General features: G+C 36.9%; 1 protein-coding gene across 3 annotated transcripts in view; it reads left to right on the top strand.

Annotated features, from left to right (window-relative positions):
* Positions 1-27,431, top strand: part of SPEF2 (sperm flagellar 2) — a 196,352-nt gene that overhangs the window by 76,256 nt on the left and 92,665 nt on the right. For 2 of the 3 annotated variants that reach the window (XM_063619889.1, XM_055245840.2), the window contains 10 exons: positions 2,614-2,833; positions 4,118-4,272; positions 5,835-5,910; positions 7,309-7,370; positions 9,254-9,357; positions 12,042-12,298; positions 16,228-16,336; positions 17,316-17,473; positions 20,927-21,100; positions 24,717-24,791. In XM_063619889.1, the coding sequence (XP_063475959.1) occupies positions 2,614-2,833; positions 4,118-4,272; positions 5,835-5,910; positions 7,309-7,370; positions 9,254-9,357; positions 12,042-12,298; positions 16,228-16,336; positions 17,316-17,473; positions 20,927-21,100; positions 24,717-24,791 (1,390 nt within the window). The remainder of the gene's footprint in view (positions 1-2,613; positions 2,834-4,117; positions 4,273-5,834; positions 5,911-7,308; positions 7,371-9,253; positions 9,358-12,041; positions 12,299-16,227; positions 16,337-17,315; positions 17,474-20,926; positions 21,101-24,716; positions 24,792-27,431) is intronic. The other variant, XM_063619888.1, reaches the window with a different exon arrangement.

Below are 27,431 nucleotides of genomic sequence, written 5' to 3'. Positions count from 1 at the left end.
TTTACTAAGATATTGTTTTATTTTGTTTATTTTTCTTGTATTTTTAAAATCAGAAATGAATTTTGAGTTTTATCAGCTGTTTATTTGTCAAAATGATCATATGCTTTTTTTTATTTTAACCTATTAATGCATATAGTACATAGGCTTTCTAGTATTTAGCCTTCCTTGGATTCATGGAATAATTCTTATTCAGTCATGGTGGGATAAAGTCAACATCATATACTGGGTATGAGTACATGTTCTGGGATCTGACTGCCCGGGTTCCAGTCTAGGTTTTGCCGTTACTCTTTATTATGACCATGGAAAAATAACTTAGTCTTTGCAATACTCAGATTTTTCTTCTATAAATCAGGAAGATAATAATAATACTTGTGTAAGAGTTGTGTGAGAATCATTTGAGATAATGCATGAAAACAACAGTATATGCTACATAGTATGCAGTCAATGTCAATTAGTGTCTTCATTGTCTGTTAATATTATGTTGGCTTTAATATTGTATACATGATTTGTGCCAAATATTTCCAGGTGAGATTGGCTTGTAGTTTTCTTTTGGGATGTTGTTTCTGTCAATTATCTTTGATACATTTTCTGTATAAGGGTTATATTAGTCTTGCCAAATAAACAGGAAAGCTTTCTATCTTCTTCTGTACTCTAGAAGACTTTTAAACATTTAAATTTCAGTTCAGTTAAGGAAAGAAAATTTTTCTGTAAACCATTAGTGTCTTCAGTTTTCATAAGTATAGTTCTATGACATCTTTTTCATTTCTTTCATGGCTTTTATCTTTTCAAAGATTTTATTTAATTTTATTTATTTGCGTTCTTAGAATATCATTTATTACCATAGTTATAAATCCAAACTTATTATAGTATAGTTGTACCTAACATTTTCTTTTTCTTCCCACTTCCTACTTTATTAAAATTATACCATGCAATATACTTCTGTAACATTTGTTACAGATTGTTACAGAGGTATATTGCACAAATATTACGGAAGTATATTGCATGATGCTAGGTTTGGGGTATGACTGAACCTGTCACCCAGCTAGTGAGCATAGTTCCCAATAGGTAGCTTTTTAGCCCTTGCACTCTCCCCATCTCCTCCCTCTAATAGTCCCCAGTGTTCACTGTTCTCATCGTTATGTCCATGTGTACTCAATGTTTAGCTCCCACTTATAAGTGAGAACATGCAGTATTGATTTTCTGCTTCTGCATTAGTTTGCTTAAGATAATGGCCTCCAGCTGCACCCATATTGCTGCTAAGGACAAGATATCATTATTTTTTATGGCTGTGCACTATTCCATGGTGTACGTATACCACATTTTCTTTATCCATTCCACTCTTCATGGGCACTTGGGTTGATTCCATGTTTTTGCTATTGTGAATAGTGCTATGATGAACAGAGGGTACATGTGTCTGCTGTTACCTTTTTTCCTATTATGCTACAACATTGATACTTGCTATTCTTCTCTTTTGTGTCAAAGTAGTAATTTCATTATCCATTATTAATAGGGATAAGTTTCAGAATTTTATCAATAAAGAGTATCTGGATAGTTTTACTCTGTAATTTATTAATTTCCATTTTTATTTTTACAAGTTTCTTCTTCCTAGTTTGATTATTTTAAAATTACTTTTATTCTCTATTTTAATGGCTACTTTATTTTCCTTCTTTTTTTTATTGATTCATAATAAACACATGTATTGATGCATTTATAAAATATGTAATAATCAAATCAAGGTAATTGGGATATCTGTCATATTAAACATTTATCTTTTCTTTATTCTAGGAACATTGAATTGTTCTCTACTAGCTATTTTGAAATATTCAGTAGATTATTATTTACTCTGGTCACTCTACTGATTTATTGAACACTGCACCTCGATCAAGGCATTTTAGGCTAAGGGGCATTTTCCTATGTGTACAGTTTGATCCGACCCCATATTTTTAATAAATCTGTTGTTTTAACGTTCCTTTTAGACTTTATAATCTCAATTTCCTCTTTCATACAAGAATTATTTTTAAAGAATGCTTTTCATTTTAAATACTCATTTTTTTCTATATTTCTAAAATCAACTTCTAATTATATTACATGGAAGTCAGAGAATGTGATCCATACAGTGTTTTTTCCCTCCATCTAATCATTTGATCATTTCATCAAGAAGCCTGAATAAAGTGGGAGTTAAACACGGTAAACTTAGAGATATTGAGCATGAAAATTCTCTTTTATCTTTATTACTTTAAAATATTATAAAATAAATTTAATACTTGCATAAGATAGCAGAGAAATGACTACTGTCTTTTATCTGCTTACTGGTGATAACATCAATTTAAATGTCTTAATGTTCAACCTAGATTACAAAATGCCTCAATTTATATGCTCACTTTCATAAGCTAAGATTTTTTAGTTTTTTTCTTTGCTTTTATGTAAGAAGCATTTTTCTGCCCTGTAATATGAAACTATTATTAATGTTATTACTCATTTTTATAATATAACTAAAGTATTGATTGGCTTTTGTTGGCTATAATTTGGATTTACTTTTAACATTTAAATATTTCATATACCTAAATTCCACTTTTCAGAATATTTGTGTTTATTTGATTGTTATTTTTACAGAACATGGTTGGAGAGTGGGCCTTACCAGAAGAAATGGTTGACAATTTACCACCCTCCAACAATTGCATACTGGGCCATATTCTTCACAGGCTAGTTGAAAAATCTCTTCCTCCTCGAGCGGAATCAACAACACCTGAATTACCTTCATTTGCTGTTAAAGGATGCTTACTGGGGAAAACATTAAGTGGAAAAACTACCATTTTAAGGTCTCTACAAAAAGGTAGAATTTCTTCTCCTACTCTCCCTGCCATTAGGTCCTATTTACACTGACTGTAGCTGCAAATGTCTATGTGTATAAAAAACATACAAGAAGCACTGCTGATATGTTGGGAAATCTCTATCATCAAAAGTTTTATAATTTTCCAGGCTATGATTATTCAGCCATAAAAATGAGTGAAATATTGATACATGCTACAACATGGATGATCCTTGACAACATTATGCTAAGTGAAAAAAGCCAGACACAAAAGGTGACATAATGTATGAGCCCATTTGTATGAAATATCCAAAATAGGCAAATCCATAGAGAAAGAAGTCGAATTATTGGATGCCAGAGTCAGGGGTAGGGGAATGAGGAGTGACAGCAGTTGATTTGGGATTTCCTTTTAGGATGATTAAAAATTTCAGGAACAAAATAATGGTGATAGTTGCACACATTGTGAATGTCTAAGTGCTACTGAAATGTATCCTTTAAATGGTGGAAGTGCTTAACTTTATGTTTTATGAATTTTATCACAATTTTTATCTTTGTTTTATTTTTATTTATTTATTTATTTTTTCGAGACAGAGTCTCGCTCTGTCGGCCCAGGCTGAAGTGCAGTGGCACAGTCTCGGCTCACTGCAACCTCCGCTTCCCAGGTTCAAGCTGGGACTACAGGTATGCATCACCACACCCAGCTAATTTTTGTATTTTTAGTAGAGACAGGGTTTCACCATGTTGGCCAGGATGGTCTCAATCTCCTGATCTCGTGATCCACCCACCTCAGCCCCCAAAAATGCCGGGATTACAAGCATGAGCCACCACACCCGGCCTTATCACGTTTTTTAAAAAGAAGCTTGATCCAGCTGGGTGCAGTAGCTCATGCTTGTAATCCCTGCACTTTGGAAGGCCGAGACGGGTGGATCACCTGAGGTCAAGAGTTTGAGATCAGCTTGTCCAACATGGTGAAACCCCATCTCTACTAAAAATACAAAAATTAGCTGGGTGTGGTGGCGGGCACCTGTAATCCCAGCTACTCAGGAGGCTGAGGCAGTAGAATTGCTTGAACCCGGGAGACAGAGGTTGCAGTGAGCTGAGATCGTGCCACTGCACTCCAGCCTAGGCGACAGAGTGAGACTCCGTCTCAAACAAAACAAACCAAACAAAACAAAAAAGAAACTTTATCCAAAAGACAGTTCTAGTGGGCCTGAAAGACAGTGTTATAGGGCAAAACCAGCACATAAACACAACAATTTCCATTTCCCAAATGAAAAGCTATTTATAAAATTATCTTTTGTACTTTAGACTTTCCTATACAGATACTTTCTATTGACACTCTTGTCCAAGAAGCTATCCAAGCATTTCATGACAATGAAAAAGTCAGTGAGGTCCTACCAATTCAGAAAAAAGACGAAGAAGATGCTCTACCAGTTCTGCAAGAGGAGATTAAAGAAAGCCAGGCAAGCATGATTCTAGTTTTCTCTTCTGCGCCTAGTACATTAGAGATTTGGAGCTGGATGGAATTTAAAAGGTCTTCTAGACCAGAAGTTTCTTCTGTACAGACCCGGAGAGTAAAAGTTTAGGTTCTGCAAAAGTCTAGAGAATAAATATTTAAGTTAAATATTTAGGACAAATTTTAGGCCAAGAGGTAAAATCGAGGATATTATGTGGGTACTTGTATAACAAGAGAGAAAACTCCTGCTTCCCACCAGTTTGTCTGGGTGGACTGTCTTGTGTGATGGGCCCCCTTTGGTTCTAGTAGCCATCAGCTGGAGCCATTCTCCCAAGGAAAGAGCCACTAGCTGGTAAGTGGGGGTGGGTGAAGTGATTGAATTGTGGAGGTTGGGGAGGGTGGCATAGGATTGTTTTGGGGGAACTCAAGAAGTCACCAACTCCTGGACCGAGATCCTCCCACTCAGCTTCTGGCAGTTGCTAACATCAAAGTCCCCAGTGTATAGTCAGGGACCAATGCTGGCCCTGGGCAGTGGCTGAGGCAGTTGTTGAATCCCAGCAGGTACAGAGGTAGAGGAGGACTCCTGTCTTTGTCTCCAGTCTCACAGTGGTCGGCTGCTTAAGTGGTGTTCAGCAACTGTATGAAAACTGTCGGCAGGCCTTTGTGGTCTATGAGCTGTAGTATGCTGACACCTGATCGATATTAATAGATCTCAATTGGGGGATGGCTCTCTGAAATGTTTACCTGTATCATATTCCCATCAATATTGCATCTCATTTCATTATTGCATGAAGATTCCTGGGTTGGAGGGGTGAATAGGAAAATGTAGCACCACCTTCAGAATCCTTGATGTAGTCCAGCTCCTTCATTCTACAGAGCACACAGTAAAGACCCTAAGCATGAATTGGTTTGCTTAGAGTCAGAAGACTTGTCAATAGCTTCCCTAGGATTAAGTTTCCAGATTGTAAGTCCACTACTCTTTCCTCTTTCTACCTTATGCTGCCTCTGCAATTGAATAAATTAGCTGATAATCTGATCCAGATCATTTGCATAGCCTGCAAAAACAAATATCATTTAACAATTAATTCTGAAAATAACTGGGAGAAGTTTTCTTCATGGTGGGCTATCTCTTCTTCCATGTTGTAATATCTTTATATTTTAATCAATAAAGTAATAGATAATGTACATTTAAAAAAATTACCTTATGGCTATGACTGACATCTCTAGGATTGTTCAAGATGGTTTTCCATAAACTTTACCCTTTCCCCAGGTTCCACTATCTTTTCAAAATAGTAGTTGGCATATTTTACATAGTAATTGAAGACCATTCAAAAGACAGATTACATCACAGGTTGCTGTGTATTTCTGTAAGTGCAATCATCATCCAATATTGTTTGTTTCTGGAAATAAGAATTTAGGACTGAAACTTTAATCTCCTTTAAAATCATTAATGTTATAGATAAAAAGTATTGTATTTGTTCTCAAACCTTTACTTATAGATATAAAATTAGGAGGATTATTAAAATATAGCAATGGTAAAATCCCTCCCTGTGTGTTTTCTCTCCAAAGGATCCACAACATGTATTTTCAGCTGGTCCAGTTTCAGATGAAGTATTACCAGAAACAGAAGGTGAAACGATACTTAGTAAGATCTCAAAACAAATCATCTATTATTTACATTAGAGAGAGAAACAATGAGAGCACATATATGTGAGCATAAACATGCTTTCAGGGAAATAAACGGGAACCAAGGGGAGTTTTACATAGTTGTCTACATATGGCCATTTGACAGAGGGAGCAAGATAAGTCTTGCCTACAGCTGGGGAAAAAATGAAAATTACAAGGCAATCTTTTCAGCCTCTTTCGAATAGTTGATTAGTTTTGCTGCTATTATGAAAGAAGCCAGGATAAATCACCCTCATTCTTCCTGTCCGTGCAAGGAGACAGACAGTCTTTTCTTGTTCTCACCTGTGTGTAAGACTGTGTGTATGAGTACAATTGGGGCTTTCTACGTGCTCCTGCTTTGTTTATTGTATTGCAGAAGGCTGTAGGGGCTGGTCTTTTTAACCTGCATGCACAGTGGTTCCTAAGTTTATTCTCAGCCTTGGGCACTACCAATACAACTAAGTTTCCCAAACATAACAAAAAGTTATCTCCCTTGGGATCTGGGCTGCAGTCCTTCAGATCCTTTGTAGAACCATTGAAGGAAAACAATTTTAAGTATTAAATATCTTTTCCTGTATGTGCTAGTGAAGTCTTTGCCATATTAAATAGCTTCCTCGTATTCTTGCATGAAGCCGAGCTCCTCCTGTGCTATCATTATTATTGCCATTACCATTGAACAATGTCCAGGTTTACTATGAGCATACGACACTCCAGAGAGGTTGGACTTTCCTTCTTAAGAGGACACTATCTGTCCCTTATTCCTGTTATCTGTTTCTTAAGAGATAATTAAGAAATTAGTTGATTTTTAAAATCAACTAAGAAATTAGTTGATTTTTTAAACTATTATAAGTATTTTATTACATATTTAATTATACATTAGTCTAAGTAATTATAAACAAACTCTTAAAGCTTCTCTTTTTTATCATAGAATTTAACTTAAAACACCTCTGACTTGTAGAGTCATCTGCTTTTAAGATGTTTATTTGTAACTTGGTAATCCAGGAAAATAAAAGTGTAAAAAAATAACATTTTAACATTTTTTTGAAAAACTTGACTGTTTTCTGAAAAGCGAACCCCGACTGTGTTAAAGTGTTCCTAATGATATTTTTATGAGCTCAGATCGTGCAGGAAGGGAGCGGAGAAGGGAGGGAGGTAGGGAGGGAGGGGAAACACCAAGACACATAGTGACCAGGATCTTAATGGTGTGAGTGAAGGTAAAAGCTATGCTGTGGTGATTCTATTACTTCCTTCCTCTGAGTATCTCAGGCATAGCTGGATCTGATAACCCTTATGTCCAAAACCATAGATGGTCAAACACTGCTGTGGTTGTTAGGTGTAAATACCAGAAATTTGTTCTTACCACTTTTCCTATTGCTAGGTGCTAATGCTGATAAAACACCAAAAGCTGAAGAAGTCAAATCAAGTGATAGTTTCTTAAAAGTAAGTATTATGATCTAATTTTAGCTACTAGCATATTAAAACGTGTCATGATTAATGGTGTTTTGGAGTGTCTTCAAATGCAATGAAATTGCAATGTGCTCTTCTTTGGTTTCAAAGTTAATTTGATGGTGTAATATTAGCTCACCTGACTTTACTTAATATTCTTTGTATTCTCAATATTTATATCGAAAGCAGTGGAAATTACTCTTCACTTTTGCCAGGGTAATAAACATGTGCTTTTAAAACTTTTAGACTGAGACCAAATTCATTTCATCTTTACCATTTAATTTATGACTTTTATTTCTCTCATACCCTCTTTACCTTTAAATATTTTTTCCAGAATTTATCCTTACTCTTGTTGGTGACTCTTCAGAATTTGTTTATTAATTCCTGAAAAAATATTTACAGCAGTTCACTCACTATTTCTCCTAATGGAAACTAATTGGTCATCAAATAAAATGACCAGACTCAATCAAGTGGAATTTTACTTTTTGTATTGTATTTGATTTTTTTATTATGCATCTCATCATGAAAAACAGTTTTATAATATTTTAGGTTTCAAAACTGCTTAAAGATAGACAAAGTTTTGGAAGGATATACACCAAACTGTAAACAAGATGAGCAATGGTAAGGGAAATAAAAAAAAGGAAAGGGGGACTTACAATTTTTACTCTGTGAATTTGAAATATGAATTAGCAGAAAGGATAAGTATGTTTTTATATTACATTTATTGATTTTAAAATCTCACAAATTCCATATTCAATTCAATTCCAAGAGCATACATTGTTTTGTACACTGTTTTAATAACTTGGATATATCAGTGAATACAAAAGACAGGATTTCCTGCCCTTATGGTGTTTACATTCTAATAGAGAGAGACATAATAAACTATGAACGTAGAGATAAATATGATATTAAAGATGATGATGAGTGTCATGAGAAAAGGAAACATGGAGGGAAGCAAGGGGAGCAGGAACACAGGCCAAGGGCAGCAAGAGGCACAGTTGGTCACCTTATGACATCGGGCAGGCCTCCTTGGGAAAGGGAGCCTTAAGCAGATTGAAAGAGATGAGAGAACCAGCCTGCTGGATCTGGGGAAGTGTTCCAGGCCGTGAGAATAGTGAGGCAGGAAGGTGTCTGGCCAGCGGGGCCAGAGAGTATTTAGTAAGGGATGAGGTTAGAGACATAGGTGAGAAAGGAAAAGAATCAGGTCAGTCAGGGCCTCAGGCAATTATGAGGACATTTGGAGTACAAGGGAGAATTTTAACAGGGTTTGGAATAGAGCCACACCATTTGACATAAAATTCTCACTCTGGTGGCTGAGCTAAGAATAGACTGTAGGGAAGTTCCTGTTTCAGTGATATTGAGAAGCTTGTATTGGACTAACCTACAAATAAGTATAAACACTAGGCAAAATATAAAAGATAATTATTTGAGGGCTAAAAGAAGACAGCAAACAAGCGAGCAGCAAACAACAGGCAGAAAATCTGTGGAATTTGACCATGGAAAGATGAAAACTTCACTGGGCAAGGGCCATGTTTATATGGGTTTTCCCCAGAGGGCTTGCCCCTGTCTGCATGGCATGAGTGGCTAGAGCCCAAGCACAGAGCTCCATCTTTCTGAGTTAAGGTATTAGAGAATTAAGTTTGGGGATGCAAGAGCAGCTGCAATTGAAGAGTACGATCTTGGAAGGGAGAGAGCCTTGAAGGAAGAGCCTCAAATTCTGTGCACACATTTTCCTGAAATGCTTCCCTGACTCCCGAACTGTGCCACATGATCAGTGTCATCAGAGAGCATGGTCATTTAATTAACTTTTCCTCCAAACGTCTGGAATTTGACTTTTAAATTAGCCATCTTCTGTCATTTCTTGTTTATTTTCCCAGCTCACTACACGTGCTCAGCTTGGTGCAAAATCTGAACAGTTGCTGAAGAAAGGAAAGAGCATTCCTGATGTGCTGCTTGTTGACATCATGGTAAATGCTATTAAGTACGTATTGCATTTTTCTTCCTCTCATCTATTTAATATATTCTTTATCACACAAAGATGTATAAAGAATAATACAGATTTTTTTGTTTAATATCTCATACATTTCACTCATCTGTATGTGAAAATATACAGCAATGAAAAGATAGATATATTTTGTGACTTACATGCCTATATTCCACTTCTTCTCCCATACCAAGCTTGACTTCTTTTACCCAGATGTGAATAAAGTCAGGTTCTATTACCTGTGGGGAATTCAGTGAGAAATTGAGTAATTGGAAAAGCCAAGGGAAAGACTCAATTGTGTGGTCACAGACCACAGGGAAAAAAGAAGCCATAGAGACTTGGCTGACAAATGTAATAAAGAGAGAAGGCCAAGCAGACTGGAGAAAACTGTCAAAAAGCCCCCTGAGAAAGAGCTGCGGACAACTTAAAGTAGGTGAGGAAGCAGAACTGAGTAGTGAGATGTGGGATGTGGAAACAGTGAGACCAAGAGAGATGAGGAAGGAGGGCTGAGAGTTCTACTCTGCATCTGGAATGGACTTCCCTTAGTGTTTTCTTAAAAGATGACATTAAAGATTTAAGTTGCTTCTCAATGATGATGTGTCTAGAAATCAGATCACAGGGCTGCCCAGAGCTAGGAGGGGCCTCACTCTAATCGTTGTAACATTTCTCAGAAGTGGTGTAAAGCATGTGTTTCAGCCATGGGATTCTTTGCTTCTGCTCCAAATAAAAATGTATATGAAAAGCATCAGATATAAAGCAGTTCTTCACTTTAGTTTCAGTGGAACTGAAACCTCCACATCCCATCGTCAGAACTCCATTACCTTCCTTCCACCACCACCATCCTCATTGCCCCTGAGGTTCCTCCAGATGACAGTCATAGTGTGAAATCTTTGATCCAGTCTAAATCTATCGTTTTTCTATAAGGAAAGGGAGGCACATGACAGTTCAGTGAGGTGCTCCAGTTACATGTCTGGCTAGTGGTATAGCCCCAGCCAAAGTCCAGGTCTCCTTACTCCCTATCATCTCATGTCCTCAAACTACAGCTGAACAAGGGTGGCCCTCACCTCCCCTTCCTCTGAAGTGGCTCCTGTGACTGTGGGTGGAGGAAGGAACTCAAGGAAATTCTCTTTCCCACCTTTGGCCAATGAATCAACAAATTTATTCTATGCAGAATGCTTCACCAAGCTCTGGATGAGTTATAAAACCAAAATGAAGTCTTTTCTTGCTCTTAATAACCTAATGAGAGAAATATAGACAGTGACCTGAAGACAGCTTGATACTGTGGAAAGATCATTGGATTTGGGTGATTTTTAGTTTCATGACTTTGAACAATAATGAAATTTCCTTTAACTTCTGTTTTCCCCCTCCTTCCTTGTTACACTATCAGAAGGATCACATGCAGGCCCCAAAGTAGACTCAGAAACTTTTGGAAAGGGGATTCCATTGTTTAATATGAGTTCTGACAGAAATAAATGAAATTATGCCTTTTAATTCGAAGGCCAAAAACACAATTTTGCATAATTTAAGGGCTTAGAAGAACAAAGTCGAAGTTTATGCCTTTCTCACCTTGTTTTCCAGCTGCAAATTAAAACAATAATTATTCAACACCCTTTCTCTAAAGAGGACACTGTGCTGAGTGCAAAAACCCAATTGCACTTCAGCATCCTATAATCTAACTGAGATTTTAAAAGACTCACTTGAATTTGTGTTAAGCAGAGAAATATAACCACTTGCATGGCAAAGTGAAAGTCAGAGAAATTCAGATCAGGATACTATGACTCTACACAGGCTTGGGTGGGATAGGAAGAGCTCAAGGGTTGGCAGTACAAGTATCCAGTGTGTGCTTAGCTCTGTGCTGAGTTTTTAAAATGCATCATTTCAGTTCATCCTCACAACTACCTTATGAGGTATGTTATGCTACCCCATTGTATAAATTAGGAAACTGAGGTGCAAAAGAGGAACAGTCTATGAACACAATATAGAAAATGCAGTTCATACTCATATAACATTGAGGAGATGAGTTTGTTTGAAGTAAATGGTTCAAAACTGTAAGAGATAACAAGTTATAGAGAAATAAAGTGTTGATATGGTTTGACTGTGTCCCCATCCAAATCTCATCTTGAATTGTAGCTCCCATAATTCCCACGTGTTGTGGGAGGGACCTGGTGGGAGATGATTGAATCATGGGGGCGGGGCTTTCCCGTGCTGTTCTCTTGATAGTGAATGGGTCTCACAAGATCTGATGGTTTTGAAAACGGGAGTTTCTCTGCACAAGCCGCCATCCATGTGACTTTCTCCTCCTTGCTTCCTGCCATGATTGTGAGCCTTCCCCAGCCATGTGAAACTGTAAGACCGATTAAGTCTCTTTCTTTGTAAATTGCCCAGTCTTGGATATGTCTTTATCAGCAGCATGGAAAGGGACTGATACAGGTATGGCTAGTTAATTTTAATGTGTTAAAGCCTCTGGAATGGATTTGGAGGGCAGCAAGCATCCACAGAAGTATTTTAAGCAAGGGAGTGATGTGGCACATCAGTAAACCTAATCTTTTAGCTATGAAGTAATGAAATTCATGCAGTAGGAAGTTATTGTGGAATTGCAAGAAAAAGGAAAGATTCATCATATTATTTCCAAAGTACTTGTGTCTAACAAAATATTCATGAGTTGTCCTGTTTCAATTTAGCGAGATACCTGTGAATCAAGACTGGATCCTAGATGGTTTTCCAATGACTTTAAACCAAGCACAGCTTCTGGAAGAAGCTCTTACAGGCTGCAATAGAAACCTCACAGAAGTGGAAAGAAAAAAAGCACAAAAATCCACATTGGCTATTGATCCTGCGACTTCCAAAGAAATACCTCTTCCCTCTCCTGCATTTGATTTTGTCATATTATTAGATGTTTCAGATACTTCCTCAATGAGTCACGTGAATGATATTATAGGTAAGCTGGACACCTTTTTTTACTCTCTTTTTACAATGAAAACTCTTTATTTGTTCTTTGAATCAGTGAATAGTCCCATTTGCAATTATAAATGAGTACAAAATAATCCACTTCAGCCTATCAAATAATTATCTAGCTGAGCACAGTTGCCTCTTACTTTGACTGTTAGCATTCAGCGCTGTGGGCAAAGCCGGGAACTAGTGAGTTCCAGTCCAACTGCAAGCATCTCACTGAATCTTTCCATCAAAACTTGGGAGTTCCCCTGGCATTGGGGTGTTTTTTTTGAGACATGCACATATGGAGGAGTGCTTTGTGGCTGTCTAGCATGTTTTGGTGGGTCACCCTCTTGAGGGTCATAAACCACATCTGGGCTGTAAGAAAGGATCTGATAACATCCTTTTCTTGGACTGAGTATTAACTCTAAAGAGCGGTATCAGTTGGCTGAAAATTTCACATGATGGGGTTGAATCTTCCTGCAAAAATTCATAGTTTAACTGTTTTTCAACCTTGAAAAATATCCTTTATTCCACAAATTAAATACTTATGGGTAAAAGCACTTATTCTTGAACCTTGGCTTTCTTACATATAAGGTATTTGACCTTGAGAAAGTTACCTTATTGTTCTAAGCCTTGGTGTCACAACCTATATGATAAAGTGGCTCGTTGTATTGTTATGGGTATTAAATGAGATCAGAGCTACATGCTTAGGACAGAATCTGGCACATGATAATAAGCATGTGGTAAATACATCAGGGAAAAATGGTGGAAGACTTTGAAATCAACAAATGATTGCCTTCACATCATTTTACTAGAAGGCTGAATATTGCCTCTTGGACCCTTGGGGGTACCTGATTCTATAGGGGTCTGTGCCTCTCTCTGGTTTTGACTCAATTCTTCTATAACTCTATAAATAGTAGGAAATTGATAGTAATGCAAATGATTCATGTTCTTAGAAATGAAAATAAATTTGGTTCAGCTGAGACAATTTCCACACTGTAAAAAAAGATGATTTGAAATACTTGAGCCCAGGAGTTTGAGATCAGCCTAGGCAACGTGGCAAGGCCCTGTCTCTACAAAAATAAAAATACTAGCCTAACCTGGTGGCACATGTCTGTGATCCTAGCTACATGGGAGGCTGAGGTGGGAGGATCACTTCAGCCCAGGAATTCAAGGCTGCAATGAGTCATGATCACACCACAGCACTTTAACCTGGGTAACAGAGTGAGACCCTGTCTCCAAAAAAATTGCATTGCTCTGTAGATAATAACCAGAATTTAGTGGGGAGAGCAAAGGAATAAGTGTTTAGAAGCAGCAGCTAATGGAGAAGAAGAAAGCCTGGGAGAGTAGTGTCTCATAAGCCAAGGGAAGACAAATCTTCAAGGCAAGTGTGTCATCCAGTCCCCCTTCCAGACCAGCAGGAGCCTGGGCTGAGTGGGAGCCTAGCCACTAGGGTCGGATGCAGCATGCAGTTCTGCAGTGCTCGGGGTCTATGGAGAAACCTGAAGAACATCATCACAGAGAAACACACTACATCCAAAGCCACGTGGGCTACAAAGTCCTCCCAGGGCTGGGCTGAGGTAAATGATCCAGACTCAAAGCCAATGGGCAGGAGACTGGGGGACGTAAGGAGGGGGAATGGCCATTGTGAGAGTAAACGGCTGCATTGGAATGGAAGAGGAGGTGGCTGCCTCCGCTGTTTAGCCATTGGTCAGCCTGAGACAGAACAGTAATGTTCACCCTCTGGTGAGAGGTACAGACAGGTTTTGAGTTCAGGCATCAAATACTGACCCTTTGTGGCTAATGGTGACTGGAAAAGAACAGGAAGGGGCTTCTGGGACTGATAATGTTTGTGTATCTGGGTACTGACTGTCTTCAGTTAATTACTTCAAGCAGATGTGTATTAGTGTATGCGTTTTTTGGCAAGTATAATGCAACAAAGACTATAAAAATTAAAAAGAAGTCCAGAACCTGGAGTCACGTCACCTGGAATCAAATCCCTTCTCTACCATTTATGAACTGTGCAATTTGGAGCCAATTATAGAATTTCAATCCCAATTACAAGTTTTTGTTGAGTATAAAATGACATAATATATGTAACAGCTTTTAAGAATTGTACGCTAAATTTTACCTATAAGTACTACAGAGAAGCCAAAATAAGGACTGAAATGTGTCCTTTGGCATTTTTGGTGACTGGTATGCAAGCCATTTCATGGAGGGTGGGAGAGAGAAGGAAGGATTGCAGTGTATTGAGGTGTGAGTGGGAGGGACAGAGACAGAGAGAGTGAGTGGAAATAACTCCCAAGAAGTTTATCTCCGAAAGAAAAAAAAAGAGCCATGGTCACAGGATATTTGTTACTTTTTTTTTTTCTGTCTTTATTTATTTTAGAAAAGGGTCCATATATATATATATAAAGGGTCATATATATATATATAAAGGGTTTTATATATATATATATATGAAAGAGCTCAACTGATTTTTTTAGCTAGGGAATTAGTGAGAATAAAGGTTGTATATTTTTATTCAAAGATGCCTGCCAGCATAAGTCTTAACAAAATGATATCATTTAAGGCTGGTACAGCTAGAGGACACAGAAATTGGAGTTGTTAAGAGGCAGGGAGAACTTGAAGTGTTCATTCATGCAGTTTAGGTTTGATAGCATAAAGTGAAGTCAGGATAATGCAGATAAATTTGGAAAAAAGGAGGCAGGAATTTAGGGACTGGATGTTAGTGAAGAGATTCATCAACTATACATGAGTGCTGGAAAGTTTGTGGTAGGAGTATAGGTCTTTAGGATTGCAAAGATGGAGCCATTCAGAGTGATCACAAAATTCATTGGCCATGGTACAGAGTACCACCAGTGAAGGGAAGGGGAAGGAGCACTGCCTGGGGCTCAGGGGTTGAGAGGTTGGAGAGAGAGAGGAATGCTGATCCATGCACTGAAGTCCTGACAGCGGCGAGATAGTGACCATGAGATGGTGCATGGCCATCTCCCAAGAAGAGCACTCCCACAGTTTTCTTCAGTCACCTGTTCCAATGTGATCCTTGGGTTTTATTAATCATTTTAAAGCATCATTCTGTATTCTAAATTCATTTCACCTTGTTCTGTTATGAATGGAGATGAAGAACAACTGATTACTGTATCCTGTGAGGGTTCTTCATTTGCTTGAACTCTATTAGTTCACTATTCAATGTTCTCTTGCATTGAGTAATTGTAATTTCTTTCAATCTAGTTCAAGGCTTTCTTTCCTCTTTATGATTTTTTATTTATTCTAAATTGGTGAGTATTCTGGACTTTGTACCATTAATCCAGAATAGGACTTAATCGGAGCTGTTGAGATTGGTTTTTTTGTTAGTTTGTTTTTGGTCTCTTTGGCTCTATTCCTTTATGTCTATTCTGCAGGGAGATCATAAAGTCTAGAAAGAAACAATAATTTTGTCATAAAGGCTTGAAGCTACAGGTTAGAATCAGTTTGTTTTTGCCAACTATTAGACTCAACTTCAACATTTTCCTAAAGAGTTTGCATTCTAATATTCAAGAAATAATTTTTATGCATATTTGACGTTCCAGCCACCTTGTTCTTTCATCTTAATTTTTACATCACCATGTTAATTTTTCCAATTCTTTTCAAGTTAGTTATTCATGATGACCCATCATTTTTCATTCTCATCTATCATAGACAATCCTGAGATCCTCTACACTGAAACTACAGCTTCTCTTTAATGTTTTACTTATTTTCCCCAATTTCGAAGAAAACAATCGAATTCTTATCTCAAAACTATACTCTTTCAACATCTTTTAAAATATTTTTAAGTAACACTGGACCAAATACAGGACCATATCTGTTTGGCATCTTTCATCAGTATATTTTAGCAGTAAGTAGCAACTTTGGTTTTGAAAATTATCTAATTAAATAAATTTTATACCATAGCTGAAGAATTGTCCTATAAAACTGCTCACGAAGATATCAGTCAATGTGTAGCTGCTGAAAACCAAGATAAGGATGGAGACCAAAATTTAAGAGACCAGATACAACATAGGTTAGTTTTTAACTAAATGCTCTGCTTCTTGTTTCATGCTTTTTAAATAGATTGACAACTGCTTTAGAATCATCAGATCTAGAAGAATATCTATTTCTTAGCATTCAGTCTTTTACAGGTAAAAGAAAACTAAGTAGTTTTGATAATTAGTGAAATATTTATGTGCTAGCTTTCATATTTAGAACGCAAGTCATTATAGTCTGAAAAAAGAAGAATTAAATTAGGCAATACTTCCCTTTATGGTTACATGAACTTATAAGTTAATTATATGGAATCCTGATTGACCATTCATTAAGGAAATACCGGTGACGATGGTGGAACTTCAAAAAGGCAGGCATTGGAGTGTAGACTACTTCTATTTTGCTAAAACAAAATTATTCTTTTGGTTGTGTGCAATTTGCCATTGGAAAGGGAAATTTAGACAAAATTATACAATTTTATGAAACCCTGAAAAGTTTAACAATATGAAATGAACCAGGGAAGAGTAATTTGAGCTACATTAAGGCTGTCTACTCTCCAGGAAGAAAAAAAACAGTTTCAAGAATTATTCCAATAACATTTTTGAGTAAAGTATATAAGTCTAATCTATACTAACTCAAAGATCTCTTCAATTTCTATCTCTGAGAAAAAACTAGATGGCCTAGGTGAATCAGGCTGTAGCTACCATCCGAAGAGAGTTCAGTTATTCTACTATGAGCACAGATGATGTTTTCTTAGATTTTCACTTAGAGACCCGAACTCATACTAAAAGTTTTCCTGAATCAATGACATTTTCCTCTTTTACTCTCATACATCTCAAAAAATATGTCTTGATGACATTAAGTAATTTCTTCTTTAAAATAAATAACATTGTTTCTTTTTCAGATGCAATTATATTGGCAGTATGTCTTTTCATTATGCATGTCGGATAATTTATGCTTAATGTCATTCTAATCTTTTGATCAGTATGAGATATTCATATCATATTTTGATTTTGCAGAATTATAGGCTTCTTGGACAACTGGCCTTTATTGGAGCAATGGTTTTCAGAGCCAGAAAATATTTTGATAAAAATCAATGCTGAAATAGATAAGGAATCTTTATGTGAAAAAGTAAAAGAAATTCTTACGACTGAAATAGCAAAAAAAAAGAATAAAGGTATTTACATTTGTTTATAGTGTTGAGTTTAGGCAACTAAAATGTGTGGTTTTTAATGAGTTTGGTAGGAAATGAAGATGTGATTGAAAAGTTCTTTCTTATCTTTGGATTTATACTATCTACAAGTGTATTCTGCCTCTGGCTTTAGCTTTCTGTTGTATATGTTTCTGAATAAAAGATTTTTCTCTCTCTTATTTTAATCAAACAGAGACCATCTCTCTGAAAGCACTGTTTTCATGTAAAAACAACAACAACAAAAAACCCAGCAGAGTTGAATTTAAATGTTAATTCACATTTTATTCTCTGGATATATGCAATCTTTATTTGTTAATTAGATATTTTTAAGTTAAAAAATGAAAATTAGGGATGTTGTAGATAAAGGTAAAGGTTTTACTTTGTTAGCTTTAGCATCATAAAGAAACCATGTGAATTCTTCTTTTAGGATGGACACACTAGGCAATTTTTTCGCACATCCACCTATTTTGTTATGTTTATTATTATTAAATTGATTATTAATTATATATTAACTTGCTTCCATGTTTTATCTTACCCACATAAAACCACACAGATCTCCTTCCTCCTTCATTCAACCAATGATAATTGCCCACTAACTTTTTATACTATTATTGAAGCTTTTTATTGAAAGATATTTTAACTTCAGTCCAATGTCATATTTCCATTGGGATTTTACCTTCGAGACAAGATTTGAAAAATAAATCTGTCCTTTTTGTTTATTAATTACCCCAAGTTATATTGGCAACTACCATTTCTTGGTATAATAAAAAATGGTCAAAGTTAATAGTGTCAAAAGGATTCTAAAGTTGCCTTGATAGCATACTGTCTCCTGTCGCTAAATTTGTGACCTAACTACCATAATGTGCCAGTTAACTAAAATTAAAATAGCCCATAGACATAAACCACAATAACCATGTAAATCCAGGAGCTCACACTTAGAAAGACAAGCTCCTACATGTAAATGCCTACTCCAAAAACTACCAGCATGAACCTTTCAAACAAAAAACAATCATATAGTATTTTAAGAGGCTTAGCATGTCATTTGACAGAATAGCAATCTTACAGAGTCTTGGTTGGGAAGCAAAAACAAACCAATTCTAACTCATAAAGGCTTGAAGCTACAGGTTAGAATCAGTTTGTTTTTGCCAACTATTAGACCCAACTTCAACATTTTCCTAAAGAGTTTGCATTCTAATATTCACTGACTACATTAATAGACTCAGTTATCACTTAAGATTTATATTTCAAACAGGTAATTAACAAATGTTTAATAATTAAAACAAGAAACATTAATCTAGCCCAGTGCTCTGTATTAAATGTCCCGACTAAGTTAAAAAACTAAAAGAATGTGGTACTTCTATATTCTGACCACAATATACTGTTAAGTAGGAAAAAGCAGGTTACATATAAAATAGTCCCTTTTAAGGAAAGTGTACGTATTTATGTATTAAATACATATGACAAAAGAGTTGGGCAGCATATATAATACTTGATGGTGGGGAAGGAGATGGGACTTAAAGAGACTTAACAGGCAATTCCCCTTTCTACTTGTCTTAATTCTTGGATGTTTAAAACAATAATTATGAATAACTTTAAAAATCAGAACTAAAACCCCTAATTTCCACTTCGAAAGAACATCTAATAGAATGAAGCCTCCTAGCTTGCTGAATTGAAAAGAGTAATCTAAGGGTGAAGTAAGCACATGTAAAGAGAAATCGTCATGCAAGAACGTAGGCATTTGTCGCCAGTGGTACATTGAGTAGAGCTGTGGGCCTCCGCAGTGTGAAGTGATGGAAAGACTGGGCAGTCAGGGAGGGTGTGCCAGGAAAGGTGAAACTGCATCACGAAAGGCAAAGGGTCATCACAATGATGGGAGCCTAGAAAGACTCCAGTCAGCCATGCTCCATCCCTCCAGGCATCTGGGCTAACCATCTTCTTTGACTGGAACACTCTTTCACCAGAAATCCACGAGTCTCACTCCCTGGCTTGCTTCATGTCTTTGCTCAGACGTCTTTGCTCAGAGTATGGTTGGGTATACTGACCCTGGTAGTCCATCTAAAACTTAAGAGCTGCCCACAACACTTTCATCTCCCTTACTTGTTCTATTTTTTTTTTCCATAGCACTTATCACCATCTTAACTCTTGTATAAATTAATTTATTCATCATATTTGTGGTTTGTTTCCTACCACTAGAATGTAAGCTTCATAAGGCCATTGATTTTTCTGTTTTGTTTTACTGTTGTATCTCCAGCAATCAGAACTATTGTTTGCAATATTATTATAATTATTATCATTAGAAATAGTAGTAGTTTTACTTTATTGTTGTAATCCTTCCTTTTCTTCAATGCATAATTCAGGTTCAATAAATGGCTGTTGCAGGAATGCATAATTGCTAAGGCTTAATTGAGGATATATGTACTGTGCAGTATTCTAAGTGCCTTGTATTCACTTATTAAAGTTAATGATACACATTTCTTTCCCCTTCCATTTCCTCCTCACCCCACCTCTTGTATTACATTGCCCTTTACCATCTTTTTACACTTGTTCACTTTGCTTTCCCACTGGAAATTTTCAAACAATATTTTATTTTTCTCTTCATCATTATTAGCTACTTGTAGATTATCACTTTTACATTTGGCACCCACTTGCTAACCCTTTATACCTGCTCTGTACACATAAATACACATATATTCCTCATTACCCCCATGCCAACCACCACTGTCACCACTCCTACCATCACCACTACCACACCACCACCATCACCATCACTATCACCACCACCATCACTACCACCATCCGCACCACAGCCATCACCACCTCTACCTCCACCACCATCACCTCTACAAGCACTTCCACCACCACTACCACCAGCACCATCATCACCTCTACCTCCATCACCATCACCACTATCATCACCTCTATCTCCACTACCACTACCACCAACACCATCACTACCACCATCCCCACCACAGCCATCACTACTTCCACCACAATCACCACCACTACCACCAGCACCATCACCACCTCTACCTCCACCACCATCACCACCATCATCACCTCTATCTCCACTACCACCATCCCCACCACAGCCATCACCATTTCTACCTCCACCACCACCACCATCACCACCTCCACCACAGTCAACACCACTGTTATTAATACCACCACCACCACCACTACCACCACCATCACCACCACTACCCATCAACATTACCACCACTGCCATCAAAAGGCAAGGGCAACCGTATTTCTGACAAGGGAGAGAAGACTTGAAATCTTAGCTTTAAGGACTAGATGATTTAAGGGAAAGCCCTAAAGCATGAATTAGCTTTAAATACGTAAGAGTGTTTTATATTAATTTAGATTTCTCTGAGTTCAAGTGAAATAGTAGATGTCTAGAGTTTCTAATGGAGGTCAATTCTTATCATCCTTTTGAAGTTGAGAAGAAATTAGAAGAAAAGGAAGCTGAGAAAAAAGCAGCAGCCTCCCTGGCTGAGCTTCCACTTCCCACACCTCCTCCCGCTCCTCCTCCTGAACCAGAAAAAGAGAAGGAAATTCATCTTCAGCATGTGCCTTCAAAAACTCCTACTGCAAAAGGAAAACCTCAATCAGGTGATTGACAGAATGATTTATAATCCTGTTTTTCAGTTTCTTATTTTTACTCAGTAAAGAATTATAAATTATAGTCTATCTATATTCAGACTTTGGGCAACTTCAATCATATGAAACAAGGCTTTACACTTAGATGGAAGTGGAAAAGCCCTCAGAGTAGCTAAAAGCGTAGTTGTTACAAAGCCCAGCTTCTTCACTGTGTAGGAGGAGACATGGAGTCATCACACCTAGGTCTACTGATTAGAGTAAGATTACAGACGAGAGAGGAAAAGGCACAGAGTAACAGGTAACTTCAGACAGATCAAGAGGATACATGTCTGTTTGCTGAACTATAGAGTTACATTTATGTAACGAGTAAGAACATCTTAATAAAATAAGAATGAGTATAGCTGGTTTTCCACCAGAATAAGGGAATAAATTAACAGCAACCATTAGAACTAGAATTTATATGTAATTGTAAATCTTCAGGAATAGGTGATTATAAAAGTATAGAAACAAGCTCCTGCCATCTCAGTAAACATATATTTATGGACATAGAGACAAAGAGCCTAGATAGAGAACAATTTTAGCTTAAGTTTTTTCTAGATCCTTAACCGCTAAGGACCATAAGTCTAGCATTAAGTGGTAGACAGTGAATATAATGACAAAAGTGAAGTGCTTAATTGTTGTAATGCATGATATTGGTAGAGTGTCAGTATCCATTTGTGTGTGTATATAAAACAAATGAGGCTCTGGTTTCTAGTTTCAGTTTTATAAATGGCTGACTGTGCAGTTACACCATGTCTACCTAAGTATCTTTGATACTGTGTCATGACCACATTTCTAAACTCCATAGTCTTTCTGCCTCACGGAGATTTGAGATAGGTCTGAATTTTTAAAATTAAACTCATTCATATTAAACAAAGACATTTGAAGACTTTAGTAAGATATGTTATGGTATATTAAAGACCATTTCACTCCAGGAAATTAGAAATTAACTACAGGCAAAATACACACACCCTAAAAAATGCTTTTATCACGTCAACAATAAAACACAAAAACATGAATTAAATATACACCCTTTTCCCACTGTCTCATTAGGAAATTAGAAAACAATTCAGAGGTCTAGAGGAAAATGGAAATATTTTAAATGCTTTTTAGAACTGGGGAAGACAGGCCGAGCATGGTGGCTCATCCCTGTAATCCCAGCACTTTGGGAGGCTGAGGTGGGCTGATCACCAGAGATCAGGAGTTCGAGACCCGCCTGGCCAACATGGTAAAACCCCATCTCTACCAAAAATACAAAAATTAGCTGGGTGTGGTGGCAGGCACCTGTAATCCCAGCTGCTTGGGAGGCTGAGGCAGCAGAATTGCTTGAACCTGGGAGGTGAAGGTTGCAGTGAGCTGAGATTGCGCCACTGCACTCCAGCCTGGGGGATAGAGTGAAACTCTACCTCCAAAAAAAAAAAAAAAAGAAAAGAAAAAGAACTGGGGAAGACAGTTTTCACAGTGGGTCAGGTGAGCCTGGAATTATCGAATATGGTCCTTTAACCTATAGCTATGGCTCTACAACTCTTGCTCCTCCTCAGCTTGCTCCAGTCAAGAGTATCTATGTATTTGAGCAGTTTCCTGAAACCAAACTCGAGTGTTTCTGATCAGGACCAGCTCAGTCTTTAAGTTTCTGAAGTTTGTTTGCTATTTTATAATTGTATTCTTGAATACTGTGCATTGAAGAAATAATAAATCTATTATTGCTTTAAAGAGTCGTTGTACTTGTCTTTTTTTTCCCACCAAGGTCAGGGCTAGTCCTGATATTTAAGAATGTTTAGAAAGGTTAATCTCCAGAGTCCTAATTGCTGCCACCTAACCTCACTGTGATGGACATTGATGGGGCAGGAGAGCAGACAGCACTGCCCCTGCAGCTCAGGGAAGCTTGGTTAGGCAGTTTGAGAGAGGAACATTTATCACAGGTTTTTAAAATTTTTTGTGTAAATAATTTACAAATTTTCCAAAATGGAACATTTGTAGAACCGAAAGCCTGAGGCTTCTGAACATGCCCTACTCAAGCATCTAATTACAATCTTCAGCAGAAGTTGAGATGAAAAGAGGAATTATTCACGAAAAAAACAAACAAAAATTTTAAAAAGGGCTAGAGGAGGCATAGTACATTGAATCCTAATGGTTATTTTGTTAAAAAATTGTTCTATATTTTATTCAGTTCCGTATTTTAGATCTGCTTCCATTATACTTGGGATTAAATTTGAAAAACTCCATAGTTATGTTCCATTGAAGGGTCTATTATCAAATGCAGTATCAATTGTCACTATTTAATTGAGAATTACTTCTTAGTATGGCACAATAGAATAATACTACCTATACTTCTATTTAGGTTTTTCTTTCTTTCCCTCCTTCCCTCCCTCCCTTCTTTCTTTCCTTCCTTCCTTCCTTCCTTGCGTCCCTCCCTCGCTATCACCCCCCTCTTTCTTCCAAATTTGGTGGTCAACTATTTGGATTTTTAAACATTCATTTAGAGAGATTAACAAAGTCACTTGTCTTATTTCTGTGGAATCTTGGTTGTCATGTCTGTGATATTTAAATATAAGTGAGATCTGCTAGGCATTTATACATTCTTGTAACTATCACTTCCAAATACAAAAAAATAGGTTAGAGGGAGTCTGTCTCCATCACAGGCATTTCAATCGCCATACTGCTTCATCCTTTAAAATGAAGGAAAAAACTATAGCCCAGGACCAAGGGAGGAAAATAATTAAATCCATTTGGTAAATAATGCTGGATGTAGTGAATTTTTTTTCAAGGAACAAACTCATTAATTGGGGCATCTCCAGATCATCAGTTTTCCAATTTCTCCCTTCCAATATATTTCTCAACTGTATCCCAGGGAATTTAAGATAAATATACTCACATCATTCTTTGCATTACCATTACGGTCAATGAAAATGTAGAAGTCACAAGGCAACCAAGCGTGTGACCAAGAGAAGTTCAAGGGTGCAACATATCAAAACAATGTGGTTATTTACCTCTTCTTCAAAGTGTTTGGCCATCATTTTTATCTTTTGATTGTTTTATTTATTTATTTAATTTTTAGAGACAGGGTCTCACTATGTTGCCCAGGCCATACTCAAACTCCTAGGCTCAAGCCATCCTCTAGCCTCGACCTCATCAATAGCTGGGACTACAGGTGCATGCCACTGCCCCGGCTTTGTCATCATTTTTATTACAGATACAGTTGTCTTGTTGTATAGGCACATTCAGTTGAAATAAATCCAAATACAGCCATATGCTCCAAATGGATTTGTGATTATCTTTTAAAAACGCTACAGCTAGTTTCATTAAAGAGTTTATGATCAAATCCACTACCAAATGTTTATATTAAAGTTAGGACTAAACATCTCAATGTGACAGAATAATGCTGCTATTAGAGCTATCATTCCAGAAGTTTCAACCCAAAGTCTGTCTTCAGGATAATTTTAACTCAAAGTAAAGACCTGAGCCATTTTATGCAGTTCACAAATGTAACTGTTTACCTATGGGAAATAGCATTAGCTTGCTTACAATCATCTAGCCCAGGCTATTGAAGTAAATCATCAATGATTTTTGTGTGTTGAATTTTGTTTAGAAGCCCCGCATGGTAAGCAAGAATCTCTTCAGGAAGGAAAAGGGAAGAAAGGTGAGACCGCACTCAAAAGAAAAGGTACAGCAGATAAAAATAGATATAATTACATGTAATTCTGCATTTTATAACTATCTCAGTGAAAATAGCTAGATTTGTATAGTAGTATACATTGGCCACTTCTCTCAGGCATTTGTAAATCATAAGCCGTTGCCAAAGAATATAGTCTCAAACTTTCTGCATCCTGGCGCTTGCCAAAGGCCCTGCTGAGAAAAGTGATGCTTGCAGGGACAATTTAGACAGTATCTAATATGCAGACTATCCATTCATCAGAGATATTTTAGCTGTTATCCTTGGGCTAAGCTGTGCCATCAGAAAGCTACATACTGAATCAAGTTTTCTTGGACCCCTTATTGAATTTCCTTCACTGATAAGCACTTTGGTAAAAAATAAAATAAAAATCTTACATTACCTTAGAACATTTACAAAACTAAGAAAGGAACCTTGGTACAATACTGTTAACTAAAGTAGAACATTTAATTTTTACCATCTATTTTTAGTGGAACTCTTGAAGTTTTTGAGACCTGACTACATTTTTTTGTAATCATTTAAGCCAGTAATTTATAAACAATTAAAAATATGAATTGGGGCTGGGTGCAGTGGCTCATGCCTGTAATCCCATCACTTTGGGAGGCTGAGGTGGGCAGATCCTGAGGTCAGGAGATGGAGACCATCCTGGCCAAGATGGTGAAACCCCATCTCTACTAAAAAAATACAAAAATTAGCCGGGCGTGGTGGCACACACCTGTAGTCCCAGCTACTCTACTCGGGAGGCTGAGGCAGGAGAATCCCTTGAATCCGGGAGACATGGAGGCTGCAGTGAGCCAAGACTGCACCACTGCACTCCAGCCTGGGCAACAGAGAGAGACTCTGTCTCAAAAAAAATATATATATATATTTATATATATTTTATATATAGTATATATATTACATATAGTATATATTTTATATATATATATGAATTCGAATTAACAAATGTTTACAGCTTGATGTAACTTCTTGGTGTAACTACATACTGGCAATGGATTTTAATGATTTTACTTTGTTCTAATTTGTATCTCATGCAAGGGATTTTAATTCTTGTTACTTGTTTGAGTTTCTTCAGAGAATTCTTCAACCATCAAAGAGTAAAGAGAACCTTGCAAATATTTTAGAGAACTTTGAGTTACTTTCCCCACCCCCAACCCCACTCCCTGCTTTTTTAAAGAATCATAAATTCCCTGGAAAATTTATGTCATGCATACACCCTCAATAAGTAAACTTTTAAAAGCCTATTTATGAGGGCTGGTGTCCTTTTTAGGGTATTTGGATATGTACTCTGTAACTATTTTTTTAACAGTCAGGTGCTTTTAAGTTATCTATTTGAGCATTAACACGTTATTTTTGTTGATGTTGTTTTATTGAAAATTATTTTGACCTGACATTCGTATTTGATATTTACTTGGTATTTTTTTTCTCAATATTACAATTCCATGGCCTCAGTTCTGAAATGCAAGCTATTAAGTCCAGCTTGTTTTTAGGTTAGGTTGGTTTGTCTTTGGGGTTTATTTTTATTTATTTATTTATTTATTTTTTGTCCCTGACTGCTTCCCTACTGCCCAGGTATCTTACAACTTAAATTAATCTGGTGGCGTTGCATTGCTTGCCTTTTTCAGTTAATTGTAAATGCCTATGGCTTTATCCATGTGACACTATCTCTAAAATATCAGCCTTGCAAAGTTTTTCTTCTGCATAATGTTTGATTATGAAACAATAATGTTTGATTTTAACTTGTTTCTTGTTTTGAAACAGGGTCTCACTCTGTTGCCCAGGCTGGAGTGCAGCGGTGTGATCATGGCTCATTGCAGCCTTGACCTCCTAGGATAAAGCAATCCTCCCACCCCAGCCTCCCGAGTAGCTGGGACAACAGGCATACGCCACCACGCCTGGCTAATTTTTGTATTTTTTTATAGAGATGGGGTTTCAGCATGTTGCCCAAGCTGGACTCAAACTCCTGGGCTCAAGCAATCTCCCCGCCTCAGCCTTCCAAAGTGCTGGGATTACAGGCCTGAGCCATCACGCCTGGCCAATTTTAAGTTTTTATAGAATTATTTATTGTAAAGAATTTTGTTAACAGCTTTTCTGAAGACCATGTTTTCACTCAAAACTCATAATGACTTTCCTTAGTTTTCTAATTCAGCAGGCCAACTTTAATGTCCATTGAAATGAAATAAAACTTCCAGTTTTTTTAAAAAAAAAAGTCCTCCACAACTTAACATAGCAGTGGAGGTGAAACTTTTATTATACCAATAATAACCTAGTATTATATTTTCTGAAGGAATATTATGCCCACTACATCATTCAGTGGCCCCTATATGAAATCCTAGATGATAAATTTCGTTCAGAATCAAGGGACAGGAAAATGTCTCTTCCTCTGGGTGATTAGATAATGGGCGCCTCTAAATGGGAGCATTTTCCTTTGTGTTTTGGCTGACTAGAAGTTCAGAAAAAAACTCATGGCTCAGGTTTAGTATCTGTGCAAGGACCTAGACCTCCATGTCTGCCTTCTAATTCCTCTCCTGATTTTGAACTTCTACTTTAAGTTATATTTTTCCTGACCCTAGTTTCATTTATGTTCTTTTCTCTATTTTACTTTATTTCTGTGAAATAGGGGGATATAAT

This window comes from Symphalangus syndactylus, chromosome 16 (assembly GCF_028878055.3).
Source record: "Symphalangus syndactylus isolate Jambi chromosome 16, NHGRI_mSymSyn1-v2.1_pri, whole genome shotgun sequence".
Taxonomy (NCBI): domain Eukaryota; kingdom Metazoa; phylum Chordata; class Mammalia; order Primates; family Hylobatidae; genus Symphalangus; species Symphalangus syndactylus.
Note: the sequence above shows the minus strand (reverse complement) of the source record. Positions and strands in the feature narration are given on the sequence as shown.